At 35.2% G+C, this 18,396-nt stretch overlaps 1 protein-coding gene across 1 annotated transcript; it reads left to right on the top strand.

The window, feature by feature from the left end:
- The first annotated feature begins 1,800 nt into the window (after positions 1-1,800).
- Positions 1,801-11,796, top strand: LOC102587633 (transcription factor HBP-1b(c38)-like). The gene is made up of 9 exons (XM_006356286.2): positions 1,801-2,128; positions 4,044-4,166; positions 6,581-6,643; positions 6,726-6,785; positions 7,249-7,326; positions 7,457-7,508; positions 8,744-9,015; positions 9,939-10,184; positions 11,365-11,796. Exons 2-9 carry the CDS (start codon positions 4,107-4,109, stop codon positions 11,509-11,511), a joined length of 978 nt encoding a protein of 325 aa, XP_006356348.1. The 5' UTR covers positions 1,801-2,128; positions 4,044-4,106; the 3' UTR covers positions 11,512-11,796.
- The last annotated feature ends 6,600 nt before the right edge of the window (positions 11,797-18,396 follow it).

Raw genomic sequence — 18,396 nt, forward strand, 5'->3', positions numbered from 1 at the left:
AAGAGTTGCGACTTTCATGAAAAATTGTGACTTTTATGAAAAGTTGCTACTTTTTATGAAGAGTTGCATCTTTTATGAAAAGTTGTGACTTTTATGAAAGGTTGTGACCTTTCCGAAGGGTTGTAACTTTTCCAAAGAGTTATGACCTTTCCGATAAGGCACAATAAGCATTTGTTCACACTACCCTTTGTTGTCTATAAATAGAGGGATTTCCTCTCATTTTATAACAACAAAATTTTGAACTTTTTTTTTTCTTCTGCACAATTAAATATTCGTGTACTTTGCTCCTGTTGAGTGGCTCACTAACAACATTATTTTTGTATCAATACACTGGTGAATGAAATCGTTCTATCCTGAGAGGATTTATTCTTTTAAACCTCGGGTACTAGAAGGGAATAATTTCCTTAAAGAGGAAACTGTGCATTCAGTGGGTTCGAATTTTTCCTTTCTATTTCATTCTATTGTTACAGATCTTGGTATATTTTTTACAGTCATTAATTTTTGCTTATGTTATTAATTGTTGTTTTTGAGTACATGTTTTAAACTTTGTTGTTTATGTTTCTGCAAAGTTATAAGTATTTGTAGTATAAATGACACGGTAATTGAGTATTCACGCAAGTTTTTTCTACGGCAATTGTTGAAGGTACAATAAAAAAATCCCTTAAAGTTCTATACTACCATCTCTTGAAGACAAAATTCAAATTTGGTATGCCATTGTAAGGACATAAAGACCTTAACAACCTTATTGTACCTTGATGTGCGAAGTGAACTAGGAAAAGAAGGAAATAATTAATAAACTTTTGACATGGCTTCAAGGATGTTGTGCCGGATGACCTATAGAGGATATGACTAAACTGGAGCCTCTTTTAATCCCAAAGACATAGATAACTACACAATAAATTAATTGCTCATATTCATCATGAAGTATGGATAGATTCTCAAGTTTATTGTAAGTTGTAAATACTTTTCTTGAAGTAATAGATGTGTTTCTCGATATTGCGATTGGAATAGAAGTGTAGTTTCAAATTGAACTCCATCACAATTTGGTATGCTGATTTTTAAAAAGCACCCAAATAAATTGAATAGTTTTGTGTAATATTTTTCTCTTTCAAGTATATATATATATGATAAGTTGAATTGTTGTCTAATATGATACATTCTTCCTTTAATTTTCCATTTTAATAATTTCTTATTATACATTTAAATGAGGAACTTTAAAATGATATATGTAAAGAAAAAGGTAGGGGTGAGATTTGTTCATTTTTTTCAGCCTTTTAAAATTTAATTATCCCTTCACCAATGATTATTTATTATAAAATTTAATATCTCAAGTTGATTTTCATTTGATTCCCCAAAAATATCAAGTAGTAACACTTCTTGGAAGCAAAAAGATAAATTATAAAATTATTAATGTTCATTATTACGTAATCTTGTATGTAAGATAATATAGTATTTTAGTTTTAATGAGTAATATGTTTTAGTATTATTTTATAAATTTCGTGACATTAAATTTCCGCGCAAGGCGCAGGTAATTTTTCTAGTAATAATAACAATAAATTAACATTATTTTTTGATTTTTAAAAATTGAATAGACTGCTCCTCCCATAATCTGTTGGCTCGGGTTCGAGTCCAGCTATGAAAAATTTCTTGATAGAGAGCATTTTCTCCAAATAGAGTCATACGTGATACAAATTCGAAATAATTGAATTCCAATGCGGATATCGGATACTGAAAAAAAAAAATTGCAAGTAAAAGTGAGTAGAAGAGTAACCAATAGTTGAAACCAGCTTCTTGGAAATAAGAGATTTGAAAACATTGTGACCAAAAAGTCAAAATTGGCTGGTAAGAGAGAGAAGGAGAGCTGACAAGGTATAGGACGTCATCCCATTTTAGCAACTTTCACCTGCTTCCCATCTGGGTACTTCCGGCAGTGCTTGATTTACTGATTGTAAACTTCAGTTGATTTCTCACTGATTCACTGAAAAGCTGAGGAACCCAGAAGGGCTAAAGAAATTGAAGGGGGAAACCCCAACAAAAAATAACAAGATTTGATGATTCTGCTGTCTTATTTTAGCTTTCTGGCAAAGCTTGAGCCTTTTTGCTATAGACCCTTTTCGTTTCTTGAACTGTAAGTGGCCTAGCTTTCTTTAATCTGCAGTTATTGTGTAACTTGCTACTGTATTGCTTACTGCTTTTCTTGAAGTTGGGTGTGGTTGTTTTGGGGTGGAGGGTTATTAAGTTTGGATTTTGAGGACTTTGTGAGTAAAGGGTTTACTTTTTTTTATTCTGTTGAGGATGAGGAGAGGTGAGGTGTGGATTAGGGAGGAGTTTTTGTTTGGATTTTACTAGATATTAGTTGTGACCATGATTCTTGATTCATAGAAATTTCAATCTTTGGGATTAGTAGTGTCTAGGATTTTGAGAATTAGATGACAATTTTTGGGATTAGTAGTGTCCGGGCCAGCTTGCGTGCAGCTTGACTAATTCCATGGATACCTGCCACCTCCCACCGCCAATAGGTATCAGGTAATAAGCTCTGACGATGTTCTTCAGCGTAAGACAAATTACTTGATGGAAGATGCATCTATGGTGATGTGTATGTCTATTGCTGCTGAGGCTACGTATTTAGCCATTTTGTTGCTTTTGATAGTTCTGTCCTCAATAGAGAGTTGGAAATAGTACATGGCTGCTATTTGTTGTTTTATCTTATATGAACAATTTTATCTGCTTCTTTAATGTTGCTTAAGTTTCAGTTCTTTGTTTTCTAGTTTCCGTAATTTGGTGCAAACTGAATAAACTTATTAATTGATTAAGTCTTGTAATGTGAGGTGCCAGAACAATGAGTCTTTGAGTTTACAATTTACTTTTGTTTGCTTTGCAATGAAATATTTTAGTTTCTCTTAACATCTTTACGAAGTCCAGTATGATTCAAGTCTCTTGCCAAGCACCTCCCCAACCTAGTCTAACCCCCTTCCCTTCTCCCCTCACTTCACTGGAAAAAAGGAGAGGAGTTTCCGGTTTGCAGCCAATATTTGAGGGGTTGACTTTCAAGCAACCAACTGATTCAGATATCGACACTAACAACTATTATTTGCTTCAAGAAGCTCACCAGGAGAATGTTACTTGATAAAGAATGTATGCAAACTAAAACTTAGCATTAGATAGTTAAGTGTGCATTTTCTTGCTAGATAAATACTTGGAGGCAATCTTTTCTTGAATTAGTAAGTGATTTTATAGTTAACATAATTAGCTTATTGTGGATATATTATAAGCTAATTATGTTAACTATAATAAAAATAAATAAATTAGCTTATTGTGGAATGCCATATGGATTAATAGAACTTGACTTTCCGGTATCCAGCTTAGCCAGGTTGTCAGCTTATTTTATGTTCCAAGAGATTATGACATTCCATCATGCAGGATGGCAGAAATTTACTCTGAGCCCAATTGTAAAGTCAAGAAATCAAATAACTAGGAAAGGTCTCTATTTGTTGAGAATGAGGTTTAATAAATATTAGTAGTAGGGTTTATATTGATTCAACAATTGTATTGCTTTTTAGTGAGTGAATTGAAATTACCAGTGTGCTTTGAATCAAACTGTTACAAATGTTTATTCAGTTCAATTGGAAAATATAAATTCAGTTTAATCTGACTTTAGGTTGTTCAACTGCCTTGCATACCCCTATGAATGGGTGTGACATGGGTACAGGTTTTTTGAGGATCCTCCATATACTAAAAATTAGCTACAAAAATCCACACCCTTACGGATACTTACAAGTGACACCCGTAATGAATATGTACCTTTTCCAATTGGTACCTGTGAATGAATCATGCCTGCAGTTCTCAAGTACTGTAGTTCACACTTTGGCAATACTGTTGTGACATTGAGGGAGATGATAGAATATTCATGTGTTCATCACCTTGGAGAGTTGGCTGAAAACAAGGCTTTTGTGCTTTGATATTGTTACCCAAATATCTTTTACCAACTTGATGTCAGCAAGTCGATATTTATTGACATCTGCTTCTGCCTTGGTGATTTACAGAAGATACTACATCTGATTTGTGTTCCAATTTCAATTGATTACCCACAAAGTTGACTATAGTCCATGATGGCTGATATCAGTCCTAGTACATCAACAGATGCCGATACTGAAGATAAGAACAGGGTAAGTCAGTTACCTCTCAAATCCATATCTAGTCATTATTTGATTTTATTTTTTGAACTATGTCTAGTCTTGACTTCAATAAGTGCAAATTTTGATTGATTATGACGACTTTGTAATTTGAATTTGGTTCTCCTTTAAAACCTGGTTTGCAATTAGACCTTTTCATTTTCCTATATCAAGGAGAATATAAACATGTTTATGCTCTTTTACTCTGTAATAAGTAAAAGAGAGACATGTCTGTAATGTGGAAAGAGAGAAGAAGGCACAAGGTGTGGAGTGTTACTACTTACTCCTCTAGCTCCAATGTGGGTCATTTGGAAAGAGAGAAATAAAATAGGAGAGCTTTTGAAGGGGTGAGATGAGCTTTGCTCAATTGAGTAGTCTCCGATCCTTTATTTTCTTTTGGTGCACCCATGTTTTTCCTATTTGTATAGTGTATTGTGTATCCTTTCGAGATAACTATTTTTGTTGGTCTCTCCTCTTTGGTGTATCTCTTGTATACGGCCAAGTTGGCCTTGCTATTATCAACAAAAACCTTACTTGATCAAAAAACAAAACAATAAGAGAGACATGTCTGTAGCACATTTAAAATGAAACTGGCATTGACATATAATCTATGTTTTTAGTAATAAATGAAAAATCAACCAACTCCTGCGATACTATCCCAGCAAAAGTTTCTTGTCTATTTCTGCTTCTACATACTGGGTGGAGCCAATAGTTAAGGATTAAAGTAGGCTAATGATGGGTCAATGGAGGAAAGACATGGAACCTTATGCATCCATTATCTATTCAACCAAACTAAGGGTTCATGATGATCCTTCTGCATTGTTATTGAATGTTGAACTTGACAATGCAGTAAAAGATGATTGATGGAGTTATTGAAATAGAGGAATGAACGTTGAGGGTGGAAAGTGTGGGGGGGGAGGGAAGGACGAAGAGTCTTTTTTTTATGAGATTAGTAAGTGTTTCTATTTCTTTAAATCAGTACATGGGTTGTACTGAAACCGTATTTACATAATGAACTCTAAAGGCACTGTCCTATCCCTATAATGAGTCTAAAACATCATTGATAGAGACAGTGTCATTAGAGTAGATCTGATTACACCAAAAACACAAAGTTAGAATACAATTCAATTTTACTTGCTGCATATTACTCTCCCTATTCTCAAAAACTCTAAGATTTCTCTCTTTCCAGACAGTCCACCAAATAGTAGCAGGAATGATTCTCCAGTTGCTTCTGTTCTTTGCTTGTAATCCTGCTTCTTCCCAACTGTATAAGGCCTCTGCAATTCTACCAGGCATGACCCATGAGATGTTTTTGCGCCTTAGGAATAGACTCCACAATTGGCCAGTGACCTTGCACTGGATGAACAAGTGATTGACTGTTTCTGCAGTTTCCCCGCAAAAAAAACATCTTGAACACAGTGTAATCCCCCTCTTCATCAAATTCTCCTGTGTCAACACCACTTCCTTAGCCAGTAACCACACAAAACAGGCCACTTTGTGTGGGATCTTGGCCTTCCAAATGTGTTTCCAGGGCCATTTGGATGCCTGCATAATTGGGTGGTTCAACTTCCTATATGCTGCACTTACTTTAAAAGTCCCAGTACTGTTCCCCAACCACTGCAATCTGTCTTTCCCTGTCTCCAAGCCACTAAATTATTCAATGATGCTGAAGAATTCTGTAACTCTTGGAATTTCCCAATCATTGAGGTGCCTTCTAAATATAATATTCCACCCATGAGGTGTCCATAGTTCAGCTATTGTATTTTGTTGCTGAAGAACCAGAGTATGTATGTCCGGGAAAAGGGACAACGATGTGATATATGTACCAATAATAAAAGAATAAAGAGAGGACATCAATTCAAAAGAATATACAACATACTCAATGTAATCCAACAAGTGTGGTGCAGGGAGGGTGGTGTGTACTGTGTACGCAGACCTTCCTTCTACCTTGTGAAGGTAGAGAGGTTGTTTCTGATAGACCCTCGGCTCAGGTAAAGCGTTACAAAACATGGTTTTCACATTAGGTAGGTACACTAGTAAGGGGTATTAAGAACGAACACCTTACTGTCTAGGCTTTTCTGACTAAGCTACATTATGTGTGTTGTTTATATACGTGGGTAGAACATCTTGAAACTGTTCTTCCTGCTTGATAAGCAGCATCTGTTACCAAACATCTCAAGAAAAAAGAAAAAAACACGACTTTAATCTAATACTAAGACATTGTTTTGATTGATTTAACCTAATTCCTAGATATTGGATAAGAACAAGAAATAGAAAACATTCCTGATTAAAGAAGACCATTAACTAATTCATCCAAACTTTCCTGAATCATATTGTGTAGCTTTTATCCTTGAAACTAATCTGTATTAAAAGTTAATGAAAGTGATATTTGATCTCTGTTGGTGCAGTTCCTAAATCAACAACTGTGTGCCGTAGCTTCTGATGGAAGTGACCGACCGAAAGATCAAAAGGTATCACATTTATCATCACATATCGAATGATGGAATATGTGGAAAAGAAACGTTTATATGATATTGAGCTCATTTTGCGCAGACACTCCGTAGACTTGCTCAAAATCGTGAAGCTGCTCGAAAAAGCCGTCTAAGGAAAAAGGTGAGTCCTCTTTCTATGGCACTATTTGCAGTTTCATGTGATATACACTCTATTCATTTTACTTGAGATTAATATGGAAATGTAATTAATAGTCCTTACGTTAGTGGTCATCCAAAATCTGCCTGACTAATCAAGATGAAAAAAGAAGGTTTAATGTCGGAATGTATTAGTTCAGAATCTAGTCGACCCTAAATAAATGAAGGATTTGATCTGTGTATTGTAACTTTTGTCATATTGCCCTCGCGATAAATGCTTGCAACAGTCAATTTAAATGCCGAAAATTCTGATTCAGCAGTTTCTCCCTCTACAAGTGTCACATAATGAGCTAAAGTGTCACACTTTCAATGTGTATCGAACTTCATAGATGGGTGAAAATACTATATATATATCGGTATCAATACTACATCAATGTGCACCGATTATAATGACATTATATCCCTATATTGTTTTCTTGTTGGTCCAGGCATATGTTCAACAGTTGGAGAGCAGCAGGATGAAGCTGACACAACTAGAACAGGAGCTTCAACGAGCTCGGCAACAGGTTTGTTCAGTAAATCCTGTGTCCTTATCTGTTTCTTTCTTTGATCACCTAAATATCTAGCACCTCTGTAGATATTAGCTGACAATCTCTCTGATCAGTTTTTTGAGACAATGTTTTTCTTTCCCCAAAGGGAATATTTATTTCAGGTTCAGGAGATCAATCGCAGTCGATGAGTGGAAATGGTATGCTCATCTTCTGCATTCAGACTTTTATCATTACAAGTTTTTCACTTCTTTAATATTGGATAATCTAGTATGACTGATTTTTCAAAAATATGAACAAAACATTATGGCTGAGTAACGATGTGCTATCACCAAGTACAAATAGATTAATGGTGGAATTGGTGAACCTTGTTAATGATTGTATATTCACTTTCTGTTCTATATCCTTTCTGATGTGTTATTATATACTCTATAGATTTGCATCTTAATGGTGGACTTCCTTACTTCTTTTTTTTCGTTGTTTGATTCCATTGTTTTATTTTACCACTTGATGCTGTAATTGAAATTTAATCTATCGATAAAAGTACTAAAGACTTTCAGATTCATTAGTGGTCTTCATTTATCGTAATTGTCGAAGCTATATATGCCCATATGTTTCATCATGCCAAGGAAGTTATTGCCTGAAGGCATTGGACATGTACACATTTCATTAAAAAGAAAGGGGAAGTTTTAACTTTGATAAAGAATGGAGAAGAATCTGAACGGAACAGAGGAAGAAGTTTAGTTTGGAGGTTATTGCATTCTTTTTCTTTTACCTTTTCTGGATAACTCAAATGCATTCATTAATACTTACCAAGATGGTGCAGGAAGTATGCACAGATAGGGTGTCTGCTTTACACATTCATCCATCAAGATAGTCCATTTGTCTGTTCAAAAATGAATGCTCTTCTTGCACCAGAATTACAAGAAAAACAATAACTTCTATATTATCTTTATCATTCTCAACTATAATGGAACAGTTTCCTACTTCTTTCGATCCAAAGAATCCAGAGAAGGCACAAAAGTGTAGTTCTTCAATCTGCACTTCAGCTCGACCGTATTAACTCATATGCTCCTGGGACACTCATGAGATGCTAACCAAGGAGCATTATAAGGTTCCATAGCTGTGATGTGAAACTAAATCCACTAAGAGGCAATTTATATCCTCTCCATGCCTCTTGCTTAGGCTGCACCACCCTGTAGCAATTTCCCTCCTCCTTGGTTGTATGTTGTCATGGAGGAGAAGCCTAAACCATGAAAGAAGCTTTTAGATTAGTCATCAATAATTGTTCTGTGGGGTAGTGAATCATCAGCTTTTTGGTGGTCTTTATTCCTTTATATAACATGGAATGCCCTTGAATTCAGAATAATTGATTTTGTAAAGCTTGAATAGAAAATTCCAGTAAAGTAAGTAATGCAACTTCTGGTCCTTCTAGGAGCTTTGGCATTTGATGTAGAATATGCCCGATGGTTGGAAGAGCAGAACCGACGAATTAATGAGTTAAGGGGAGCTGTTAATTCTCATGCTGGTGATGCTGAACTTCGCATAATAGTCGATGGAATCTTGGCACACTATGATGACATATTCAGGATAAAGGGGGATGCGGCAAAGGCTGACGTTTTTCACATATTGTCGGGCATGTGGAAAACTCCTGCAGAAAGATGCTTCTTGTGGCTTGGTGGATTCCGTTCATCTGAACTCCTCAAGGTGAGAACCTTTGTCTTCCCACAAGTGAATGTGCAGCTCGGTGAATAGCTTTCTCCACCCTTCCTTTGGCTCAAAATATAACCAAGATATTATAAAAAAATAAAAGCTCATATACTTGTGAATGGTGGTTCTTTTTTCATTTTAGCATTGAAAGGAACTGTAGAGAACAAATATCAATTTCTGACCCAAGTTCTCTTTTTCGTAAAGATAATTTCAACCTAATTTACTGCTGCATCTTGATAAACTACCTGTGTATACTTCTATGGCTAGAAGCTCTCAGTAAGGATGCTCTTTTGAGGTGCACTACTCTGATTTCAGTATGCTCCGCCTCCCATCTGCTGTCCCCATGGTAGTGATTCTGTGCAGAGATTATCTCTGTTGTCCCTATGGTCTCGCTTTAGTTACTCTCCCTCTACTCTTACCTTCTTCCATCCTGGTTTGTCTAATTATGTTCAGCATCTAAAACCTCCTGCTGATTCTCTCTCTCTCTCTCTTTTTATATGGAAGTCTTTTGGCATATTTCTTCACTATGAAACATAGAGTGAGCTTCTGACCTTAGTTATGGCCACCTTCTTGATGAATGACATCTGCTTACTTCTCTAGTGGGAAGTTCTTCTTTTGGTATGCAATGCTCTTATTTCAACTTGCTTGCAACTCCTATTTATCGTCTTTGTATTGCTGTTCTTGTCAGTAAAATAAACAGCTCCTAATGTTTCCATTTCTCCGATGGTCTTGCTTTAGTCAGACCTCTCCATCCACCCCTATCTTCCCCTTTACAAAACTAGGTACATTCTAATATCCATTGGACATTTCCTTCCCCTTTCTTTTTTCTCTTGTTCTTTTCAAGGGTTAAAGGTGATGAGAAGAGATTATTGACTAAATTTTTCCTGCAAGTTCTTAAATTTCTTGCCACTTGATTGCAGCTGCTCATTAATCAGTTGGAGCCTTTAACCGAACAACAATTATTGGCGATCAACAACTTACAACAGTCATCCCAACAGGCTGAGGATGCTTTATCCCAGGGAATGGAGGCATTGCAGCAGTCTTTGGCTGAGACTCTCGCAGGGTCTCTTGGACCTTCAGGTTCCTCTGGGAATGTTGCAAATTATATGGGTCAAATGGCCATGGCAATGGGGAAGCTTGGAACTCTTGAGGGCTTCATACGGCAGGTGCTTAATCCTTCACATCTGTATCTATTCCTGTGAAATTATATACTTGCTTTGTCTGAAATGCTTACTAAAAGCCTGCAGATTCAGCATTGACATGTCAAACTTGTGCATCTTTCTGTTGGGAACCCTTTTCCCTAGTTGTCTCCTTAAAAAAGAAAATGAGAGATGCATTCGGAGAAGGAAAAGGGAGAAGTAATAAATTCCAAGTCTCTTTGTTAGATTCTCATATTCCAATTTAATCCAAACAAACTTGTTTACTGCGCCATATTGTTATTATCATCAATACCTTCTGAAGTACAAGCGATGAGGGGCCTGGGGAGGGAAAGGGAAGGAAAACCAAAGTTCCTGCTTAGAATTGAACTCTTGCTTACTCTAGGTCAAGTGAAGCTAGGAACCGCTCATTCTTATTTACTGCACAAGATTACATCTTTGAACAACTTTAGGCCCCAGCCGAACAAGAAGTGTCCATTTCACCTCACAGTTCTCCTCGCCAACTGATGGCATATCCTCCTGTCTACTAGAATGACCAGCTACCTGCAGTTGCATATTTGCTGCTGAATGCTGGCTGACAACATTTTAAATTTTACCACTCCTCATAGTGGCTCTGTGACAGTGAATCTAATTTTTTTAGTCATTTGAAAGTTCGAGAGAGCCTTGAGCAGAGGAGAACCTATAAGGTGCTTATTCCCTTGTTAATTTAAGAGTAGTACATACTCTTGCTGTGAAATATTTGGTTGATTCTGACGTCCTTAGATCTGGGATTTGGCGTTAATAGTTGCGTATAAGATCTATCTTGGGGATTCTCTCTTCCAAGCCTTAGGTTTATGTATTTGTTTCGCGGACGGATGGGGAGGAGGAGGGGTTTTATGGGTCTCCTACTCATTGCTTTAAGGCTGACTCCTATTTTAGTGATGATAATTTACATAAATTTTCTTTGGAACATATTGGGAATCAGTAGCAAATCCATCCATGGATTCACAGGTTCTATAGAATCCATGCTTCAGGGTCGTACCATACACATGTGTGAGCGAGTGAGATATACATTTCAGAACTCACTTTCTCAAATCACAATCCGCCACTGCTGGAAATGTGTAACTACATTTTGCACATGTTTGAAGTTTTTTTCGTTTTTTTCCCCCCACGTAACTAGGCTGACCTATAAATTAAAATGTCCTTTCAGGCTGATAACCTTCGGCAACAGACATTGCAGCAAATGCATCGCATATTGACAACTCGCCAATCAGCTCGTGCTCTTCTTGCTATCACCGATTATTTTTCTAGGCTTCGAGCACTGAGCTCTCTCTGGCTTGCTCGTCCCCGGGAATAACATCCACTTTCTTCTAATACACTGCTCTAAAAGACCCTTGGTGACATTTGTAAATGAGAAACCTCTTTGTTGGAAAGCTGAGCTGCTGAGGTTTAATGGATAAATATATTTATATAATGGTATTTGTAACATTGTTTCATATTTAACTAAGATAGTGTGTGATCAATGAATTGTTGTTGTATTTTAGTATATCTAATGGTTCCAGTTAGGTTAATGGAAATGAGCATTGACTTATAATACCTTCAATTTTTGCATTGTTATTTAGCTATTGATTTTATTTTTTCATTGTATCGTTTGAGATTGAGGCGTAGTCGTTGTTATAAAATCTCTATCTATAGATATACATGTATGCCTTTTTTTTTGCCCTTGGTGTGTATCGTAATTGTATCGTATACATACCTCTAGTTTTGTATCGCGTATACAGAGATATTTAATTCACAAAGTTGTATACCTTGAAGATATAAATAGTTGAATTATATTGTTGTATACTATTAGGTAGTAGTAGTATACAATTTAAAGTAAAAAGGGGAAAATTACTTGGATGACTACCTTTTAATAAATAATTACTGATTTTAGCGATACTTCTTATTTATTACCATTTATAGCAATACATATCAATACTATGTTAAATCTGCAATTTGTATTAAAAGTGAATTATGTATGCAATATATATGTATTATAATTGTTTTTTTAAAGTATATTATGCTTGTTTGGTAAGAAATTGACACATTGCATTATAAGTGTATTAAATGGTGATAAATGTATTATTCATCAATAAAACTTGTAATATATGTGAATAATAATTTGTTCAATGTAATATGTATTAAAATTGTATTATAAATGTATTAAAAGATCAAGTGAAAAAAATGGTATTGCTATAAATGGTAAATATTTTTTTAATATAGTATATTTATGTAAGTTTCCCAAAAAGTAATTAGGTTTTAACTGCATTGGTATTAGTCCATTATAGATTCCCTTACATTTTATATTAGTGGGTGATATATCCTCTCTTCTTTTTGGGTATCAAATTCCGTTCAACTAATAACAATATATCTAGTGTAACTTTAGAAATAGAATCTGAAAAGGTGATGCTGACACAATTTTATCTTTATTGTTAGAGAGTATTTTTTCAAGAATGGAACAAATTTGACTTTTTGTCCAAACCATTAACAAGCATACGAAGACATCAAATTAAAGTGTAACTTATTAAGTTACATATTATTTTTCGGAAAAAAGTTTGAAATATATCCGAATTTTAATCGAAATTGCTATAACAATTTCAAACTTTGGGCAGAATCTATTACCCCTGCACTATTTAATAATGTATTTTAAAGGTATATATGTGCCCACATGGACATGTTACTATTTATAATGATCACTCTTTATAAATGAATATTTTATTATAGAGACTTCAAGGTGGACACCCAATTTTGACCTCCACAATCTGATTAATTATTCGAGTTTCCTCAATTTCAAACCAGGTAAAATAATTTGTTTTACAAAAGTTACTATCTATTTTTCAAGACAAGTTTTCTATCTATATAGATTGCGCAATTTTTAGATGAGCAACTTTCACATATAGCAAACACAAAATTCATATTTGTATGCTATAACAAAGTTTGTATAATTGCGCTCCATAGCAAACATAAATATGTATATTTCGCTATACATACACAAAAGAAAGCAGTTGTATAATCTGCTTTGGTATACATATACAAAAAGATCAATTGTATAAAGTGAGAGAGGCGAGTGAGAAAGCGAGATCTGGGAGAGTGGCGAGCGAGATCTGGGAGAGGGGAGAGAGGGGAACGAAAATATATGTATATATACAATTTTCACGCATTTTATACATTTGCGTTTTTGTATAAAGTGAGAGAGGCGAGTGAGAGAGCGAGATCTGGGAGAGTGGCGAGCTAAATCTGGGAGAGGGGAACGAAAATATATGTATATATACAATTTTCTCTCGCTTTATACAAACACAAACACACTTTATACACTTGCATTTGTATAAAAAACGAGAGAGGCGAGGGAGAGAACGAGAGTGGCGAGCGAGATTCAGCAGGAGAGAGGTGAAATAGCAACAGTTTGCTATGAGGTACAATTAAATCAAATTATATTTATAGCATTTAATTTGAATTAATAGTTTGCTATTATATACAATTTTCCCTTTTTAGATTAGCTTTTGGATAATTTATCTCATTTGTAATTTTATTGATTTAAAATTGTTTCAATCTAATTTATTTAGCACAAGTTTCTCCAAATCCAATTTAAACCCAAAAGAAAACCAAAGTAATTTCAAAAAGCAAACTTGATACCCAACCTATAAATAACCCCAAATTCCTAACGGCTAACCCAGACCTCATTTCAAAATCCGTCGAAATTTGTACGAAAACCGGTGGATAAGTGGCTAATCGTTGTCTCCCTCACCCCAAATCCGTTTCCCCCTTCTGAATTCGCAGATCTGTAAAGCTTTGTTCATTGTTCGCTTGCGAAATCTCGAAGGTTTTTGCCGCCTATGGCCTCCAATGTCACTTTTGTCTGAAAAGGTAACCATCCCCTTCTCTATCTCCAAAACATGTTAATGATCTAATTATGCTAAGCTTGAGCTGTTTAATTTCTATATTTCTTCCTTCTTCCATTGTATGTAAAAATTTGTTGGGAATTCATACATTAATTGTAGTTGAAGCATGCGTTCTTTCATAGTATCTGGATTCAGACTCTTTCACTAATGCATTCTATCTTGTTGAATTGATTCATGAATCTGTTAGTTCTACGGCCTTTCTCGACCCAAAATTTAAAGGCATGTTCAACTTCAATACACCCCCTTCTATAATTTATGGTTTGATTTTTTACTAGTTTTGACCTCTATGCTTCCATATCTCTGATCCTATTTTTCTCTTTGTAAGACTGTCATCTAAGCTTATCTTGCTTTAATTTTTTATTTCCTTGTCCTGATTAGATTTTGAATCTGTTAGTTCCTCAAATTTTATATTTACACATTACGTTTTATGTTGAAAACCTGGATTTTAAGTTCCATGTTTCCCTTGAATTTAGCATCACAGCTCACCGTAGATTCACCTGTTGATATTGCAACTAGAATTAACTCTTGATTGTTAGTATGATTAGAGCACAATTTTAAAGTTTAGATTTATATTTTGCCTTCCATTGCAATTCAATTTAGTCCTTGTCTTGCTTAAAACTCCCTCGTATTTACTCGTGTTGAATTCTTGCTGCTAATACAAGGAGATTTAGCCTTAACTATTTACTTTGAGTCATGGTGTGATAACTTAAGTTAGATTTTAAAAAAATCCTTACTGGATACTTACAAGTTACACCAGTAATGAGTATGTACCTTTTCCAAATTTATGCGACCTACATAGACACTACAATCTGTGTACAATTGGTACCTGTGAATGAATCATGCCTGCAGTTCTCAAGTATTGTAGTTCACACTTTGGTAATACTGTTATGACATTGAGGTAGATGATAGAATATTCATGTGTTCATCACCTTGGAGAGTTGGCGGAAGACAAGTCTTTTGTGCTTTGATATTGTTGCCCAAATATCTTTTACCAACTTGATATCTACAAGTTGATAAGTATTGACATATGCTTCTGCCTTGGTGATTTACAGAAGATACTACAACTGATTTGTGTTTCAATTTCAATTGATTATCCGCAAAGTGCTATAGTCCACGATGGCTGATATCAGTCCTAGTACATCAACAGATGCCGATACTGAAGATAAAAACAGGGTAAGTTAGTTACCTCTCAAATCCATATCTAGTCATTATTTCATTTGATGTTTTGAACTATGACTAGTCTTGACTTCAATAAGTCCAATTTTTTGTTGATTATGATGACTTTGTAAGTCTTGACTTCAATAAGTCCAATTTTTTTATTGATTATGATGACTTTGTAATTTGAATTAAGTCCTCCTTTAACATCTAGTTTGGCAAGTAGACCTTTTTCATTTTGCTATATCAAGGAGAATATAAACATGTTTATGCTCTTTTACCCGGTAATATGTAAAAGAGAGACATGTTTGTAATGTGGAAAGAGAGAAGAAGGCACAAGGCATGGAATGTTACTACTTACTCCTCTAGCTCCAATGTGGGTAATTTGGAAAGAGAGAAATAAAATAGGAGAGCTTTTGAAAGGGAAGAGATGAGCTTTGCGCAATTGAGTAGTTTCTGATCCTTTATTTTCTATTGGTGCACCCATGCATTTCCTATTTGTATAGAGTATTGTGTATCTTTTGGAGAGAACTATTTTTTTTAGGTCTCTCCTTTTTGGTTTATCCCTGTATATGGCCGAGTTGGCCTTGTTATTATCAATGAAAACCTTACTTGATCAAAAAACAAAAAATAAAGAGAAACATTTCTGTAGCACATTTAAAATGAAACTGGTATTGACATATAATCCATGTTTTTATCATTACAAGTTTTTCACTTCTTTAATATTGGATAATCTAGTATGACTGATTTTTTTAAAATATGAAGAAAACATTATGGCGGAGTAACAATGTGCTAATCACTTTCTGTTCTATATCCTTTCTGATATTTGCATCTTAATGATGGGCTTCCTTATAGTTTTCTAGGTTGATTCTTCGTAGGCCTTGGACAGATCCAGGGTTCTTACTTACTTTTCTTTTTCATTGTTTGATTCCATTGTTTTATTTTACCATTTGATGCTGTAATTGAAATTCAATCTATCGATAAAAGTATTTCTCCTAAAAACTTTCAGATTCATTAGTGGTCTTCATTTATCGTAATTGTTGAAGCTATATATGCCCCTATATGTTTCATCATGCCAAGGAAGTTATTGCCTGAAGGCATTGGACATATACACATTTTAGTTAAAAAAAAAGGGAAGTTTAACTTTGATAAAGAATGGAGAAGAATCTGACCAGAATAGGGAAGAAGTTTAGTTTGGAGGTTATTGCATTCCTTTTCTTTTACCTTTTATGGATAACTCAAATGCATTCATTAATACTTACCAAGATGGTGCAGGAAGTATGTACAGATAGGGTGTCTGCTTTACACATTCATCCATCAAGATAGTCCATTTGTCTGTTCAAAATTGAATGCTCTTCTTGCACCAGAAGTACAAGAAAAACAATAACTTCTATATTATTTTTATCATTCTCAACTATAATGGAACATTCTCCTACTTCTTTCAATCCAAAGAATCCAAAAAAGGCACAAAAGTGTGATGTGAAACTAGATCCACTAAAAGGCGATTTATTTCCTCTCTATGCCTCTTGCTTAGGCTGCACCACCATGTACCAATTTCCCTCCTCCTTGGTTGTATGTTTTCATGGAGGAGATGCTTAAACCATGAAAGAAGCTTTAAAATTAGTCATTAATAATTGTTGTTCTGTGGGGTAGTGAATCATCAGCCGTTTCGTGGTCTTTATTCCTTTATATAACATGGAATGCCCTTGAATTTAGAATAATTGATTTTGTAAAGCTTGAATATAAAATTTCATCAAAGTAAGTAATGCAACTTCTGGTCTTTCTAGGAGCTTTGGCATTTGATGTAGAATATGCCCGATGGTTGGAAGAGCAGAACCGATGAATTAATGACATCTTCTTACTTCTCTAGCGGGAAGTTCTTGGTGAAGATCTTCTTTTGTATGCAATGCTCCTATTTCAACATACTTGCAACTCCTATTTATCGTCTTTGTATTGATGTTCTTGTCAGTAAAATAAACAGCTCTTAATGTTTCCGTTTCTTCAATGACCTTGCTTTAGTTAGACCTCTCCATCCACCCCTATCTTCTCTTTTACAAAACTAGGTACATTCTAATATCCATAGGACATTTCCTTCCTTTTTTTTTTCTATTTTTCTTTTCAAGGGTTAAAAGGTGATGAGAAGAGATTATTGACTTAATTTTTCCTACAAGTTCTTAAATTTCTTGCCACTTGGTTGCAGTTGCTAATTAATCAGTTGGATCCTTTAACCAAACAACAATTATTGGCGATCAACAACTTACAATAGTAATCCCAACAGGCTGAGGATGCTTTATCCTAGGGAATGGAGGCATTGCAACAGACTTTGGCTGAGACTCTCGCAGGGTATCTTGGACCTTCAGGTTCCTCTGGGAATGTTGCAAATTATATGGGTCAAATGGCCATGGCAATAAGGAAGCTTGGAACTCTTGAGGGTTTCAAACGGAAGGTGCTTAATCAATCCTTCACATCTGTGTTTATTCCTTTGAAGTTATATTGCTTTGTCTGAAGTGCATCCTAAAGCCTCCAGATTCATCATACATGTCTAACTTGTGCATCTTTCTGTTGGCCCTCGAGGCATGGTGCCTCGGGACGGGGGCCCTCGAGGCATGGTGCTTCAGGACGGGGGCCCTCGAGGCATGGTTCTGCACTAAAATGAACAAAACTAGTTAAGTTGATAGAGAAGAAATCAAGAAATGTTTGCTCTGTGTCTATAGTACGTTTGATGAGATATATATAGCACAAACTAAGCAAAGAAGTTTAGTTGTTGCTTTGGAGTAATCAATTTCACGAAGAGGTCATTTTCATTCAATAGTTCACAAAAAAGTTCTCTGTCTTGATTCTCTTTACAAACCTCCACACAAACACACAAAACTTTCTTTTTTCTTTTTTTATTATTAAGAATTGGTACAAGTAGAAGTATTATTTGAATAAATCCATGATTGGCTAATACTATAAGTAAACAAAATAATAAATAAGTAACCTGTTCAATGTTTGTTAATTACTTTTCCAGATTCAGATTTGCACAATTTTGGAACTGGATGTGATGAAGTAGAAAGTTGTTTTGGAGATAATCAGCAGGTATAAGCTGCATTGGATAACTTAGGGTGTAGGGGGGGTACTCGAGGTAGGGCTCCTCGGAGGCCGGGGTG

Source organism: Solanum tuberosum, unplaced genomic scaffold, assembly GCF_000226075.1.
Source record: "Solanum tuberosum cultivar DM 1-3 516 R44 unplaced genomic scaffold, SolTub_3.0 scf00217, whole genome shotgun sequence".
In the NCBI taxonomy this organism is placed as follows: Eukaryota; Viridiplantae; Streptophyta; class Magnoliopsida; order Solanales; family Solanaceae; genus Solanum; species Solanum tuberosum.

Bases quoted from the DNA above. Each gene is read 5' to 3' on its own strand.
- LOC102587633 (XM_006356286.2), top strand. From the start codon at position 4,107: ATGATGGCTGATATCAGTCCTAGTACATCAACAGATGCCGATACTGAA. The intron at 7,327-7,456 runs GTTTGTTCAGTA...CTTTCCCCAAAG, and splicing joins TTCAACGAGCTCGGCAACAG to GGAATATTTATTTCAGGTTC. The intron at 7,509-8,743 runs GTATGCTCATCT...TGGTCCTTCTAG, and splicing joins GCAGTCGATGAGTGGAAATG to GAGCTTTGGCATTTGATGTA.